The 16,507-nt window shown below is 37.5% G+C and overlaps 1 protein-coding gene across 1 annotated transcript; it reads right to left on the reverse strand.

Moving 5' to 3' along the window:
- Positions 1 to 700: 700 nt before the first annotated feature.
- LOC139354322 (uncharacterized) lies at positions 701 to 3,323 on the reverse strand. Its single transcript, XM_070998545.1, has 3 exons — positions 3,026 to 3,323; positions 1,026 to 2,411; positions 701 to 924 (listed from the first exon to the last, which is right to left on the reverse strand). The coding sequence occupies exons 1-3, from the start codon at positions 3,321 to 3,323 to the stop codon at positions 701 to 703; spliced, it is 1,908 nt and encodes a 635-aa protein (XP_070854646.1).
- Between the last annotated feature and the right edge of the window lie 13,184 nt (positions 3,324 to 16,507).

Here is a 16,507-nt window from a genome sequence, read left to right on the forward strand (position 1 = left end):
TTTAATTAGTTTTGAATTTTGAATTAAATTTTATCGAAATCGGACGACTATATCATAGAGCTGCCATGGGAACGATCGGAAAATTGGTGGAAAAATAATATGAAACAGATTATAGCTTCGGTGTTTTTCAACATATAACCTCCAACGCTTGGAAATAACATTTTTTAATTAGTTCTGAATTTCGAATTTAATTTTATCAAAATCGGACGTCTATATCATATAGCTGCCATAGGAACGATCGGAAAATTGGTAGGAAAATAACATGAAACAAATTATAGCTTCGGTGTTTTCTAACATATAACCTCCTTCGCTTGGAAATAACATTTTTTAATTAGTTCTGAATTTCGAATTTAATTTTATCAAAATCGGACGTCTACATCATATAGCTGCTATAGGAACGATCGGAAAATTGGTGGGAAAATAATATGAAACAAATTATAGCTTCGGTGTTTTTTGATATATTATCTTATACTAGGTTAGGTTAGAGCGGCTGCCAAATCATTGACACACTTAGTCCTTAAAGGTCCATTGTGGTACCGCGTGGATCTGTATCCCCTTTTTTAAAAATCTGCTGCCATTATTGCAGCTGGCTTAGCATAATTCCCATCCGGTTGCTTTAATGAATTTTATTATTCGTTTTAGGCTTATGTTCGCCAGTTCAGATAGACTGCTCATGAAGGGATTCCCTTAGTGGTACAGTCTAGATCTGCTCAGGGCCGGGCAGGAACAGAACAGGTGTTCCACCGTTTCCTCTTCCTCCTCGTCCCTGCAGCTTCTGCATAAATCGTTTCGGGGCGCGCCCAATCTGCTTGCGTGTGTGCCAACCAACCAGTGGCCTGTTAACACTCTTATTACCATTCCGCACTCGGTACGGTTTAGTCTTAATAGTTCCGAAGTTCTTTTCGCGTCGATGATTGGCCATGTCTGGAGAGAGATGCGACAGTGCTTAACATGTGTCCATGCTAGGCTCGCAAGTTTCTTATATTGATTTCTAATGTTATGCTTGCAGGTGGCCATCGGCATACCAATGTTCTCCTTGTCCGGAAGGAGAGGAACGGTAGTGCCATGTCTGGCCCGCTCATCTGCAATACAATTGCCTGTAATGTTCCGGTGACCCGGGACCCATATCAGGTAAATTTTAAACTGCACTGATATGGTGTGGAAGTTTGTATTGGTCGAGATAATCGACCTGATAGCCGCCTGACTATCACTATAGATGTTAATCAGTTTATTCTGACAGTTTGCATCGTTCAGAAGCATCAAAGCTTCAATTATGGCAAATACTTCCGCCTGGAAGACGCTACAGTGATCCGGAAGTCTGAAGGATTTCCTGATATTAAGTTGTTCGGAGTATATACCTCCTCCGACTTGATTATTTAATTTTGAGCCGTCATTGTAGAAATTGACTGCCTCTATAGGGCCCGGCTGGCCTTGTTCCCAGTCTTCTCTGGTTGGGAGCAATGCTTCAAAGGGGGTGTGGATGTATTCAATAGGTTTACATAGATCTGTACTGGGTGGGATCATTGTGTCTTGCTGGAGTATCCTGGCATGACCGTATATTTGGGGTTTCCACTGCCCTAAGTCCCTCATCCGAACCGCAGCTATCTTAGCTCGTTCCATGCCGGCTAAGTCCAGACTTGGAAGGTTCAGAATAGCATTTAGCGCCTCGTTGGGGGTGGTGCGAAGGGCTCCGCTTATGCATAAGGATGCCATTCGTTGTACCTTGTTTAGGTTTGTTGTGGTTGTCTGCTTCATTAGCGCGGGCCACCATATTGACACTCCGTAGAGCAGAATAGGCTTTACTATCGCTGTGTGTATCCAGTTGACGATTTTTGGGGACATGCCCCATTTCGTTCCGATGGCCTTTTTGCAGGAGTAGAGGGCAATTGTTGCCTTCCTCGTTCTCTCTTGGCTGTTTAGTCTCCATGTCAGACGCTTATCTAATACTAACCCCAAATACCTGGCGTTGTCACTGAAGGAGAGAGAGCAGTTATTTAATATTGGTGGGTTTAGTTGAGGAATCTTGTATCTGTTTGTAAACAGCACCAGTTCCGTTTTCGAGGGGTTTACCCCTAGACCTCTTGCTGTTGTCCAGTCAGAGAGTATTTCAAGTTTGGCGGTCATTAGATCGCATAGTGTCTGAGGAAATTTTCCTGAGAAAATAATGGCTACATCGTCCGCATATGCCACAACCTTGCATCCACCCCCTTCCATGTAGCACAACAGCTTATTTACTGCGATGTTCCATAGCAGGGGGGAGAGTACACCACCCTGAGGAGTTCCCCTGTTCACGAACCTTGTTTGTGTTGAGATTCCTAGCGTGGAGGTTACCACTCTGCTCATCAGCAATTTATGGATTAACTCCACGATTTGGATCTCAACACCCAGGTCGGTGAGGGATTCGGTTATGGCTGTAGGGAGAACATTGTTGAAAGCGCCCTCTATGTCCAGGAATGCAGCAAGTGCGTATTCCTTGTGATTGAGTGACTTTTCGATTTGACTTTTGAATATGCATACTGCGATGCTGATAACTGTTTCGAGTCCATGACTGACCTGATGTGTGTAACAGCGCCTGAAGCGTTTGTGCGAGTACGTATGCATATAGTCAGCCTTAAAGTAGGCTCTATAAATACATAGGTACATATGCACTTAGCTTTGCGTTGCCAAATCAGTGGACCACAGCTGCAGTTGCATTAGATCAGCTGGCATAAATCAGCTGTAACAGAGTCGCAATACAAAGCTCGGCTTTCGCACCGCGGCCAACTTTACAGACCCACATCCGAATTTCGGACACGTTCTTTTCTTTTAGTATTCAAAGCGATCACACGCGTATAATTCGAGTGCGGCACACTAAGTCCGAAAAACTATACAAATAAGTGTTCTGAAAATCGAGTTGAATATTTATGCATGTTGGCGGTTGCCTAGGTAAGCTGGAAAATGATAACCGAGCTTAAGCGGGTTTCTGACGGCGTTCGTCTCGCAGACTTTCTGCAATCCTAGTGGATTAGCGATCCACATCGTTCACCCGCAGCGGCCGCAAGTGCTGGGCAGCACGGGCATCGAAGGAAGCGCCCTGAAAAGTCGCCGGAAGATCGACGGATCCCCGTAGTGTCCACGGGAGCACCCCTGGCAGCCGTGTTTAAAGCCACGCCGCCGCCCACAGCGTCCACGGGAGCACCCCCTGGCAGCCGTGTTTGAAGCCACGCGGCCGCCCACAGCGTCCACGGGAGCACCCCCTGGCAGCCGTGTTTGGAGTCACGCGGCCGCCCACCGCGTCCACAGGAGCACCCTCCATAGTCAACCAAGCACCAGCAGTTTCCCATCGCGATCTAAGGCCTAGAGTCCCCACAGCGTTCATTTAATCTTAGCGGACAGAAAAGCAGATCCGTTTGTAACCGCTTCAGCGGCTCTTCCTCGGCGGTTAACTGAGCAGCAGCCATTAAATAGGCAACAACCGAGAGCAGCAATAGCTCGATAGAGCAGAGTGTAGTCCCACAGGATTCCAGACAGGTCGTCAGTGTATAAATTGGCCAAAACACTAATTTTTGGGTTCGATCACGTGCACATTGGAAATTTTCCAATGGGGTTAGGGAGAGACAGAAAGTAAATCCGCAGCGAGGTTTGCCCATCGTCGTTACACTAGTGAATGGAGAACAGCCGCGCTTCGACACTTAATTCCTTGACTCCATTTTTTTATAATTAATGTAAGGGCATACAAATTCGCACAATGTTAGAATTTCCTTAACATTTAACCCACCCCAAATAAGTGCTAGATCGGCCACAGTCACCAAATATGCACAGAATGACGCACTGAGAGAAAAGTTGGAAATGGAATAAAAAAAAAATAAAATATTAAGTAAGATAAAAATTATTTTAGGAACAGAAAATATAGGCGTAGGTAGAACCGAACGAAAGAAAGAAAAAATATAATCATGTACGGGTTTGGTTTTAGGAATTATTAGTTTAAAAAAAAATAGGTGGTTGACTAAAACATATGAATGCTCTGTATTTATTTAACCCTTTGCGAACCAGAGTCGCTATTCTTTTACAGCCACCGCTCGGGAGATCGATCTTTCGTCGTGGAGAATACACCAAGTGAGTTAATACAAAATTTTATATTTTTGGTTAATTTATACTCGGCATTCGAATCCAATGTTTAATAAAAAAATGGTCAAACAAAAGTAAAAGAGAACATGCACAACCTTAAATTGGAGATATATATGAACAATAGTAGTCCTAAAGCCGAACGCATTTCCTTTGTAGAAGTACTGTAAAAAATATAAATAAATAAATAATAATAATTTTAATGATAATAGAAAAAAAAAAATAAAATTAAGCTGTGAATACACTGAGGAAAAAAAACAGGAACAACAGTTAGAACCAAACAATAGAAGATATTTCCTTTGTAGAGTAAAAACTTATCTATCAACAATGAAATTTCTCTACATTTTATATATATTAAGACCCCTTATTAAAACTTAAGGTTATCTCATACTATCCGCACTTAGTAATTATATCTGTTTATGGAGAACAAACTATTGGATTTTTTTAGGGTAATTAGACATCGACAGTATACATAGCCTCTTCTTATTCCTCTTCGGCTATTGACATTTACAATTGTGTTCCACTTATGTCTTTTCCCAATGGGAAAAAGGGAGTAACCCGCCCTGGCAACATAGGCCTGAAATTTAGTTTGGATTATTAAAATGAATTTAAACGAAATCATGGAGTTATTATTTCGCTGAGACTCTGCGGGCGATGATGCGGTCGTAAAGGTATTGAAAAGGGATCACGCGAATCAACAATTGGATCCAGTGATCTTAGGGCGGGCGACAGGCGCAACTACATCGGCGTCTCGTTTATCGAATGTTCCTTTTCCCTTCTCTTAGTTGAATCTATCTCTCTACTGGAATTAACTTACATTCTCCCGGTTTCTCCACATCGTCTACGATCTAATTTCGTATGTCGTCGCAAGCACGGACAATTTCTTGATTAATAATAATAGGCAAGTAGCAGATCTGGATTAGCAAGACCTCCACCCCCCAAAGCCGACAAGCTAGAGCCGGATACTATAGCGTGCCCCGCGAGGACAGATCTGTGTTCAATACTGTGCTACATAAGGTTGCACGTTACATGTGCAGTCCAATCAGTCGCTCTTAAGGAGAAAGGATGTCAGACCTATGGGCCTAAAATCTTTCGTCATCGTGTGCGAGGCTTTGCCCGCTTTGGGTATAAAGACTACCTTTGTTTCCCTCCATGTTGATGGCAACGTTTCTTTCCTAAGAATGGTACGGAAAATTGTCCTTGGCCAGTTGATGGCAAGTTGACCTGCGTGTTGGATGTGCGCAGGTGAGAGACGATCGGGTCCTGGTGATTTGAAGGGTTTGAAGCTGTTTATGGCCCAACTTATGTTGCGTTCGGAAAGAAGCGTTTCCAAGTCAATGCTTAGACCTGCATGATTTTCTGGGAGACGTTCTACCGGGAGACTACCCGGAAAGTGGGTGTCTAGTAGTAGGCTTAGGGACTCCTCACTAGAGTCTGTCCACGAGCCATCTGGTTTTTGAAGGTACCCCATGGAGGGGGTTGTTTTGGAGAGGATCTTCCTAAGCCGAGCTGCATCGGCTGTTTCCTCTATGTTTGAGCAGAAGGTCTGCCAAGCTGATCTTTTTTCTTTCCTTATGGCCTTCTTGTAGGAGGCTAGTTCTAACTTGTACTGTTGCCATTTTAGATCCTCATTTCCTGCTTTTGTCCTGTTAAACAGGGTTCTGCAACTGGATCTGAGTTCTGAAAGTTTCTGTGTCCACCAAGGAGGCTTTCTGGTTCCTCTCGGTTTGCGTTTAGGGTGGGCTGCTTCGAAAGCCGAGTTGCAGGCATTCGTGAACATTCCTACTATGTTATCAAGACTGAGTATATCACTGTTGTCATTTGGGGGTTCTATTGGAAGAATGTTTAGTAGGGCTTCCCTGTAAGCGCGCCAGTTGGTACGTCTAAGATTAACGAATTCAGCTGGAGTAGGAGGGTCTAGTGATAAAGTGGTTTCTATAACTCTATGGTCAGAGAAAGAGTGTTCGTTTGAGACTTCCCAGTTCCTGACTGCTTCTAGCAGATTACCTGACACCATGGTGAGGTCAATAACTGTTTGGCTATTTTTTGTGATAAAGGTGGGGGTATTACCCCTGTTGCATAGAAATAGATTTGAGCCAAGGATGAAGTTAAAAAGAGACTCACCCCTGTTGTTGCTTGTTGGGCTTCCCCACTGAGTGTGGTGAGCGTTTGCGTCGCAGCCGATTACCAGTCCAATTTTGAGCGCCTCGCTATCTTTGACCAGTGTCCGGACAAGCTCGTCTGGGGGGTCTTCCTTCTCGAAGGCCATGTAAGCTGAAGCCACCCTGATTGTAGCCGCTGGAAGTTCTAGACTTGCTACGGTGTTGTCTCCGTTGCTGTAATTATGAATCAGAAATATGCTAAGGTGCCTTTTGGCTAAAATGCAGGTTCGAATTTTACCTTTTTTTGGATCAAGCAGCAGCTTGAAATCTTTGGTACCAAGTCCAGCAACCTTGCCTCCTACCACCCAAGGCTCCTGTATGAGTACTAGGACTACTACTATTGGAAATAACATTTTGTGTATTTTTAAGAATTTCGAATTATATTTAATACAAATCGGACGACTCTAACATATAGCTGTCAAAGAAACGGTCAGCGAAATAATGAAATATTTATTATACCCTTGCATTTATTATTATACCCTTGCAGAGGGTATAATGATTTCAGTCAGAAGTTTGCAACGCAGTGAAGGAGACGTTTCCGACCCCATAAAGTATATATATTCTTGATCAGCATCACTAAAAGAGTCGATCTAGCCATGTCTGTTTGTCCGTCTGTCCGTCCGTTTCTACGCAAACTAGTCTCTCAGTTTTAAAGCTACCGGGCTGAAACTTTCCCAAAAGTCTTATATCTTTTGCAGGTAGTATATAAGTCGGAACCAGCCGGATCGGACAACTATATCCTATAGCTCCCATAGGAATAATCGGAAAAAAAAAATGTTAAAAAATTATATCTTTGGTGTTTTTTAACATATTACCTCCTTTCCTTGGAAATAAAATTTTTTAATTAGTTTTGAAGTTTGAATTAAATTTTATCAAAATCGGAAGACTATATCATATAGCTGCCATAGGAACGATCGTAAAATTGGTGGAAAAGTAATATGAACCAAATTATAACTTCGGTGTCCCTTAACATATAATGAATTTCAAATTTAAATTTATAAAAATCGGACGACTATATCATATAGCTGCCATAGGAACGATCGTAAAATTGGTGGGAAAATAATATGAAACAAATTATAGCTTCGGTGTTCCTTAACATATAACCTCCTACGCTTGGAAATAACATTTTTTAATTAGTTCTGAATTTCGAATTAAATTTTATCAAAATCGGACGACTATATCATATAGCTGCTATAGGAACAATCGTAAAATCGGTGGGAAAATAAAATGAAACATATTATAACTTCGGTGTTTTTTATTTAACATTTAACCTCCTACGCTTGTAAATAACATTTTTTAATTCATTCTGAATTTCGAATTTAATCATATAGCTGCCAAAGGAACGATCGTAAAATTGGAAATAAAATTTTTAATTATTTCTACATTTTTTTGAATTTAATTTTATCCAAATCGGACGACTGTATCATATAGCTGCCATAGGGACGTTCGTAAAATTGGTGGGAAAATAATATGAAACAAATTATAGCTTCGGTGTTTTTTATACCTTTGCAGAGGGTATAATGATTTCAGTCAGAAGTTTGCAACGCAGTGAAGGAGACGTTTCCGACCCCATAAAGTATATATATTCTTGATCAGCATCACTAGAAGAGTCGATCTAGCCATGTCTGTCTGTCCGTCTGTCCGTCTGTCCGTCCGTTTCTACGCAAACTTGTCTCTCAGTTTTAAAGCTATCGGGCTGAAACTTTCCCAAAAGTCTTATATCTTTTGCAGGTAGTATATAAGTCGGAACCAGCCGGATCGGACAACTATATCTTATAGCTCCCATAGGAATAATCGGAAAAAAAAAATGTTAAAAAATTATATCTTTGGTGTTTTTTAACATATTGCCTCCTTTCCTTGGAAATAACAATTTTTTATAAGTTTTGAATTTCAAATTAAATTTTATCAAAATCGGAAGACTATATCATATAGCTGCCATAGGAACGATCGTAAAATTGGTGGGAAAATAATATGAAACAAATTATAGCTTCGGTGTTCCTTAACATATAACCTCCTACGCTTGGAAATAGCATTTTTAATTAGTTCCGAATTTCGAATTAAATTTTATCAAAATCGGACGACTATATCATATAGCTGCCATAGGAACGATCGTAAAATTGGTGGGAAAATAATATGAAACAAATTATAGCTTCGGTTTTCCTTAACCTATAACCTCCTACGCTTGGAAATAACATTTTTTAATTAGTTCTGAATTTCGAATTTAAATTTATCAAAATCGGACGACTATATAATATAGCTGCCATAGGAACGATATGAAAATTGGTAGGAAAATAATATGAATCAAATTATAACTTCGGTGTTTTTTATTTAACATATAACCTCCTACGCTTGTAAATAACATTTTTTAATTCATTCTGAATTTCGAATTTAATTTTATCAAAATCGGACGACTATATCATAACGCTGCCAAAGGAACGATCATAAATTGGAAATAAAATTTTTAATTAGTTCTGAATTTTTTTGAATTTAATTTTATCAAAATCGGACGGCTATATCATATAGCTGCCATAGGGACGATCGGAAAATTGGTGGGAAAATAATATGAAACAAATTATAGCTTTGGTGTTTTTTATACCCTTGCAGAGGGTATATTGATATCAGTCAGAAGTTTGCAACGCAGTGAAGGAGACGTTTCCGACCCCATAAAGTATATATATTCTTGATCAGCATGACCAGACGAGTCGATCTAGCCATATCCATCTGTCCGTCTGTCTGTCCGTTTCTACGCAAACTAGTCTCTCAGTTTTAAAGCTATCGGGCTGAAACTTTCCCAAAAGTCTTATATCTTTTGCAGGTAGTATATAAGTCGGAACCAGCCGGATCGGACAACTATATCTTATAGCTCCCATAGGAATAATCGGACAAAAAAATTTAAAAAAATTATATCTTTGGTGTTTTTTAGCATATAACCTCCTAAGCTTGAAAATAACATTTTTTAATTAGTTTTGAATTTCGAATTTAGTTTTATCAAAATCGGACGACTATATCATAGAGCTGACATAGGAACGATCGGAAAATTGGTGGGAAAATAATATGAAACAAATTATAGCTTCGGTGTTCCTTAACATATAACCTCCTACGCTTGGAAATAGCATTTTTAATTAGTTCCGAATTTCGAATTAAATTTTATCAAAATCGGACGACTATATCATATAGCTGCCATAGGAACGATCGTAAAATTGGTGGGAAAATAATATGAATCAAATTATAGCTTCGGTTTTCCTTAACCTATAACCTCCTACGCTTGGAAATAACATTTTTTAATTAGTTCTGAATTTCGAATTAAATTTTATCAAAATCGGACGACTATATCATATAGCTGCCATAGGAACGATCGGAAAATTGTTAGGAAAATAACATGAAACAAATTATAGCTTCGGTGTTTTCTAACATATAACTTCCTTCGCTTGGAAATAACATTTTTTAAGTAGTTCTGAATTTCGAATTTAATTTTATCAAAATCGGACGACTATATAATATAGCTGCCATAGGAACGATGGGAAAATTGGTAGGAAAATAATATGAATCAAATTATAACTTCGGTGTTTTTTATTTAACATATAACCTCCTACCCTTGTAAATAACATTTTTTAATTCATTCTGAAGTTCGAATTTAATTTTATCAAAATCGGACGACTATATCATAACGCTGCCAAAGGAACGATCATAAATTGGAAATAAAATTTTTAATTAGTTCTGAATTTTTTTGAATTTAATTTTATCAAAATCGGACGCCTATATCATATAGCTGCCATAGGGACGATCGGAAAATTGGTGGGAAAATAATATGAAACAAATTATAGCTTTGGTGTTTTTTATACCCTTGCAGAGGGTATATTGATATCAGTCAGAAGTTTGCAACGCAGTGAAGGAGACGTTTCCGACCCCATAAAGTATATATATTCTTGATCAGCATGACCAGACGAGTCGATCTAGCCATGTCCATCTGTCCGTCTGTCCGTCCGTTTCTACGCAAACTAGTCTCTCAGTTTTAAAGCTATCGGGCTGAAACTTTCCCAAAAGTCATATATCTTTTGCAGGTAGTATATAAGTCGGAACCAGCCGGATCGGACAACTATATCTTATAGCTCCCATAGGAATAATCGGACAAAAAAATTTAAAAAAATTATATCTTTGGTGTTTTTTAGCATATAACCTCCTAAGCTTGAAAATAACATTTTTTAATTAGTTTTGAATTTCGAATTTAGTTTTATCAAAATCGGACGACTATATCATAGAGCTGCCATAGGAACGATCGGAAAATTGGTGGAAAAATAATATGAAACAAATTATAGCTTCGGTGTTTTTCAACATATAACATCCAACGTTTGGAAATAACATATTTTAATTAATTCTGAATTTCGAATTTAATTTTATGAAAATCGGACGTCTATATCATATAGCTGCCATAGGAACGATCGGAAAATTGGTAGGAAAATAACATGAAACAAATTATAGCTTCGGTGTTTTCTAACATATAATCTCCTTCGCTTGGAAATAACATTTTTTAAGTAGTTCTGAATTTCGAATTTAATTTTATCAAAATCGGACGACTATATAATATAGCTGCAATAGGAACGATGGGAAAATTGGTAGGAAAATAATATGAAACAAATTATAGCTTCGGTGTTTGTTGACATTATCTTATACTATTGGGAATATCATTTTTTGTGTTTTTAAATTTAATAATTATAGCTGCAAGGGTATATAAGCTTCGGCTTGCCGAATCTAACTTTCTTTCTTGTTTTAACATAAAACCTCTTAAGCTTGGAAATGACATTTTTATACCCGTTACTCGTAGAGTATAAGGGTATACTAGATTCGTCGGAAAGTATGTAACAGGCAGAAGGAAGCGTTTCCGACCCCATAAAGTATATATGTTCTTGATCAGGATCACTAGCCGAGTCGATCTAGCCATGTCCGTCTGTCCGTCTGTCCGTCTGTCCGGATGAACGCTGAGATCTCGGAAACTATGAGGGCTAGGCTATTGAGATTTGGCGTAAAGATTCCTGAGCTTCTTACGCAGCGCAAGTTTGTTTCAGTAGACTGCCACGCCCACTCTAACGCCCACAAACCGCCCGAAACTGTAACTCCTACAGTTTTGATGCTAGATAGAAAATTGAAAATCGATTGACCTAAAAAAAGTTTGCCACGCCCACTTAAACGCCCACAAACCGCGAAAACCTGCGACGCCCACAATTTGCATGCTAGATAAAAAATTTTGACTGAAATGTATTGGTGTCGTCAATACAAAAATAAATTTGCCACGCCCACTCTAACGCCCATAACGCTTAAATCTGTCTACCGCCGGTAGGTGGCGCATTTTAATCTCGCTTTGCTGCTTGCATATCTCCATTTCCCTTTGAGTAACGGGTATCTGATAGTCGTTGTTTTTAATTAGTTTTGAATTTCGAATTAAGTTTTATCAAAATCGGACGTCTACATCATATAGCTGCTATAGGAACGATCGGAAAATTGGTGGGAAAATAATATGAAACAAATTATAGCTTCGGTGTTTTTTGATATATTATCTTATACTATTGGAAATAACATTTTGTGTATTTTTAAGAATTTCGAATTATATTTAATACAAATCGGACGACTCTAACATATAGCTGTCAAAGAAACGGTCAGCGAAATAATGAAGTATTTATTTTACCCTTGCATTTATTATTATACCCTTGCAGAGGATATAATGATTTCAGTCAGAAGCTTGCAACGCAGTGACCCCATAAAGTATATATATTCTTGATCAGCATCACTAGACGAGTCGATCTAGCCATGTCCGTCTGTCCGTCTGTCCGTCCGTTCCTACGCAAACTTGTCTCTCAGTTTTAAAGCTATCGAGCTGAAACTTTCCCAAAAGTCTTATATCTTTTGCAGGTAGTATATAAGTCGGAACCAGCCGGATCGGACAACTATATCCTATAGCTCCCATAGGAATAATCGGACAAAAAAATTAAAAAAATTATATCTTTGGTGTTTTTTAGCATATAACCTCCTAAGCTTGGAAATAACATTTTTTAATTAGTTTTGAATTTTGAATTAAATTTTATCAAAATCGGAAGACTATATCATATAGCTGCCATAGGAACGATCGTAAAATTGGTGGGAAAATAATATGAAACAAATTATAGCTTCGGTGTTCCTTAACATATAACCTCCTACGCTTGGAAATAACATTTTTTAATTAGTTTTGAATTTTGAATTAAATTTTATCAAAATCGGAAGACTATATCATATAGCTGCCATAGGAACTATCGTAAAATTGGTGGGAAAATAATATGAAACAAATTATAGCTTCGGTGTTCCTTATTATATAACCTCCTACGCTTGGAAATAAAATTTTTTCATTAGTTCTGATTTTCGAATTAAATTTTATCAAAATCGGACGACTACATCATATAGCTGCCATAGGAATGATCGTAAAATTGGTGGGAAAATAATATGAATCAAATTATAGCTTCGGTTTTCCTTAACCTATAACCTCCTACGCTTGGAAATAACATTTTTTAATTAGTTCTGAATTTCGAATTTAGTTTTATCAAAATCGGACGACTATATCATAGAGCTGACATAGGAACGATCGGAAAATTGGTGGGAAAATAATATGAAACAAATTATAGCTTCGGTGTTCCTTAACATATAACCTCCTACGCTTGGAAATAGCATTTTTAATTAGTTCCGAATTTCGAATTAAATTTTATCAAAATCGGACGACTATATCATATAGCTGCCATAGGAACGATCGTAAAATTGGTGGGAAAATAATATGAATCAAATTATAGCTTCGGTTTTCCTTAACCTATAACCTCCTACGCTTGGAAATAACATTTTTTAATTAGTTCTGAATTTCGAATTAAATTTTATCAAAATCGGACGACTATATCATATAGCTGCCATAGGAACGATCGGAAAATTGTTAGGAAAATAACATGAAACAAATTATAGCTTCGGTGTTTTCTAACATATAACTTCCTTCGCTTGGAAATAACATTTTTTAAGTAGTTCTGAATTTCGAATTTAATTTTATCAAAATCGGACGACTATATAATATAGCTGCCATAGGAACGATGGGAAAATTGGTAGGAAAATAATATGAATCAAATTATAACTTCGGTGTTTTTTATTTAACATATAACCTCCTACCCTTGTAAATAACATTTTTTAATTCATTCTGAAGTTCGAATTTAATTTTATCAAAATCGGACGACTATATCATAACGCTGCCAAAGGAACGATCATAAATTGGAAATAAAATTTTTAATTAGTTCTGAATTTTTTTGAATTTAATTTTATCAAAATCGGACGCCTATATCATATAGCTGCCATAGGGACGATCGGAAAATTGGTGGGAAAATAATATGAAACAAATTATAGCTTTGGTGTTTTTTATACCCTTGCAGAGGGTATATTGATATCAGTCAGAAGTTTGCAACGCAGTGAAGGAGACGTTTCCGACCCCATAAAGTATATATATTCTTGATCAGCATGACCAGACGAGTCGATCTAGCCATGTCCATCTGTCCGTCTGTCCGTCCGTTTCTACGCAAACTAGTCTCTCAGTTTTAAAGCTATCGGGCTGAAACTTTCCCAAAAGTCATATATCTTTTGCAGGTAGTATATAAGTCGGAACCAGCCGGATCGGACAACTATATCTTATAGCTCCCATAGGAATAATCGGACAAAAAAATTTTAAAAAATTATATCTTTGGTGTTTTTTAGCATATAACCTCCTAAGCTTGAAAATAACATTTTTTAATTAGTTTTGAATTTCGAATTTAGTTTTATCAAAATCGGACGACTATATCATAGAGCTGCCATAGGAACGATCGGAAAATTGGTGGAAAAATAATATGAAACAAATTATAGCTTCGGTGTTTTTCAACATATAACATCCAACGTTTGGAAATAACATATTTTAATTAATTCTGAATTTCGAATTTAATTTTATGAAAATCGGACGTCTATATCATATAGCTGCCATAGGAACGATCGGAAAATTGGTAGGAAAATAACATGAAACAAATTATAGCTTCGGTGTTTTCTAACATATAATCTCCTTCGCTTGGAAATAACATTTTTTAAGTAGTTCTGAATTTCGAATTTAATTTTATCAAAATCGGACGACTATATAATATAGCTGCAATAGGAACGATGGGAAAATTGGTAGGAAAATAATATGAAACAAATTATAGCTTCGGTGTTTGTTGACATTATCTTATACTATTGGGAATATCATTTTTTGTGTTTTTAAATTTAATAATTATAGCTGCAAGGGTATATAAGCTTCGGCTTGCCGAATCTAACTTTCTTTCTTGTTTTAACATAAAACCTCTTAAGCTTGGAAATGACATTTTTATACCCGTTACTCGTAGAGTATAAGGGTATACTAGATTCGTCGGAAAGTATGTAACAGGCAGAAGGAAGCGTTTCCGACCCCATAAAGTATATATGTTCTTGATCAGGATCACTAGCCGAGTCGATCTAGCCATGTCCGTCTGTCCGTCTGTCCGTCTGTCCGGATGAACGCTGAGATCTCGGAAACTATGAGGGCTAGGCTATTGAGATTTGGCGTAAAGATTCCTGAGCTTCTTACGCAGCGCAAGTTTGTTTCAGTAGACTGCCACGCCCACTCTAACGCCCACAAACCGCCCGAAACTGTAACTCCTACAGTTTTGATGCTAGATAGAAAATTGAAAATCGATTGACCTAAAAAAAGTTTGCCACGCCCACTTAAACGCCCACAAACCGCGAAAACCTGCGACGCCCACAATTTGCATGCTAGATAAAAAATTTTGACTGAAATGTATTGGTGTCGTCAATACAAAAATAAATTTGCCACGCCCACTCTAACGCCCATAACGCTTAAATCTGTCTACCGCCGGTAGGTGGCGCATTTTAATCTCGCTTTGCTGCTTGCATATCTCCATTTCCCTTTGAGTAACGGGTATCTGATAGTCGTTGTTTTTAATTAGTTTTGAATTTCGAATTAAGTTTTATCAAAATCGGACGTCTACATCATATAGCTGCTATAGGAACGATCGGAAAATTGGTGGGAAAATAATATGAAACAAATTATAGCTTCGGTGTTTTTTGATATATTATCTTATACTATTGGAAATAACATTTTGTGTATTTTTAAGAATTTCGAATTATATTTAATACAAATCGGACGACTCTAACATATAGCTGTCAAAGAAACGGTCAGCGAAATAATGAAGTATTTATTTTACCCTTGCATTTATTATTATACCCTTGCAGAGGATATAATGATTTCAGTCAGAAGCTTGCAACGCAGTGACCCCATAAAGTATATATATTCTTGATCAGCATCACTAGACGAGTCGATCTAGCCATGTCCGTCTGTCCGTCTGTCCGTCCGTTCCTACGCAAACTTGTCTCTCAGTTTTAAAGCTATCGAGCTGAAACTTTCCCAAAAGTCTTATATCTTTTGCAGGTAGTATATAAGTCGGAACCAGCCGGATCGGACAACTATATCCTATAGCTCCCATAGGAATAATCGGACAAAAAAATTAAAAAAATTATATCTTTGGTGTTTTTTAGCATATAACCTCCTAAGCTTGGAAATAACATTTTTTAATTAGTTTTGAATTTTGAATTAAATTTTATCAAAATCGGAAGACTATATCATATAGCTGCCATAGGAACGATCGTAAAATTGGTGGGAAAATAATATGAAACAAATTATAGCTTCGGTGTTCCTTAACATATAACCTCCTACGCTTGGAAATAACATTTTTTAATTAGTTTTGAATTTTGAATTAAATTTTATCAAAATCGGAAGACTATATCATATAGCTGCCATAGGAACTATCGTAAAATTGGTGGGAAAATAATATGAAACAAATTATAGCTTCGGTGTTCCTTATTATATAACCTCCTACGCTTGGAAATAAAATTTTTTCATTAGTTCTGATTTTCGAATTAAATTTTATCAAAATCGGACGACTACATCATATAGCTGCCATAGGAATGATCGTAAAATCGGTGGGAAAATAATATGAAACAAATTACTACTTCGGTGTTTTTTTTTTAACATATTACCTCCTACGCTTGTTAATAACATTTTTTAATTCATTCTGAATTTCGACGATCGGACGACTATATCATATAGCTGCCAAAGGAACGATCGTAAAATTGAAAATAAAATTTTTAATTAGCTCTGAATTTTTTTGAAATTAATTTTATCAAAATCG

Source organism: Drosophila suzukii (genome assembly GCF_043229965.1).
Source record: "Drosophila suzukii chromosome 2 unlocalized genomic scaffold, CBGP_Dsuzu_IsoJpt1.0 scf_2c, whole genome shotgun sequence".
NCBI lineage: Eukaryota > Metazoa > Arthropoda > Insecta > Diptera > Drosophilidae > Drosophila > Drosophila suzukii.

What these genes read in the sequence shown, in the direction of transcription:
- LOC139354322 (XM_070998545.1), bottom strand. Translation starts at nt 3,323, where the DNA reads ATGGGAAACTGCTGGTGCTTGGTTGACTATGGAGGGTGCTCCTGTGGA. An exon ending in AGCACTTGCGGCCGCTGCGG is followed by an intron (nt 2,412 to 3,025) that starts GTGAACGATGTG and finishes TTCTCCCTACAG; the next exon opens with CCATAACCGAATCCCTCACC. An exon ending in TCCGGACAAGGAGAACATTG is followed by an intron (nt 925 to 1,025) that starts GTATGCCGATGG and finishes ATCTCTCTCCAG; the next exon opens with ACATGGCCAATCATCGACGC.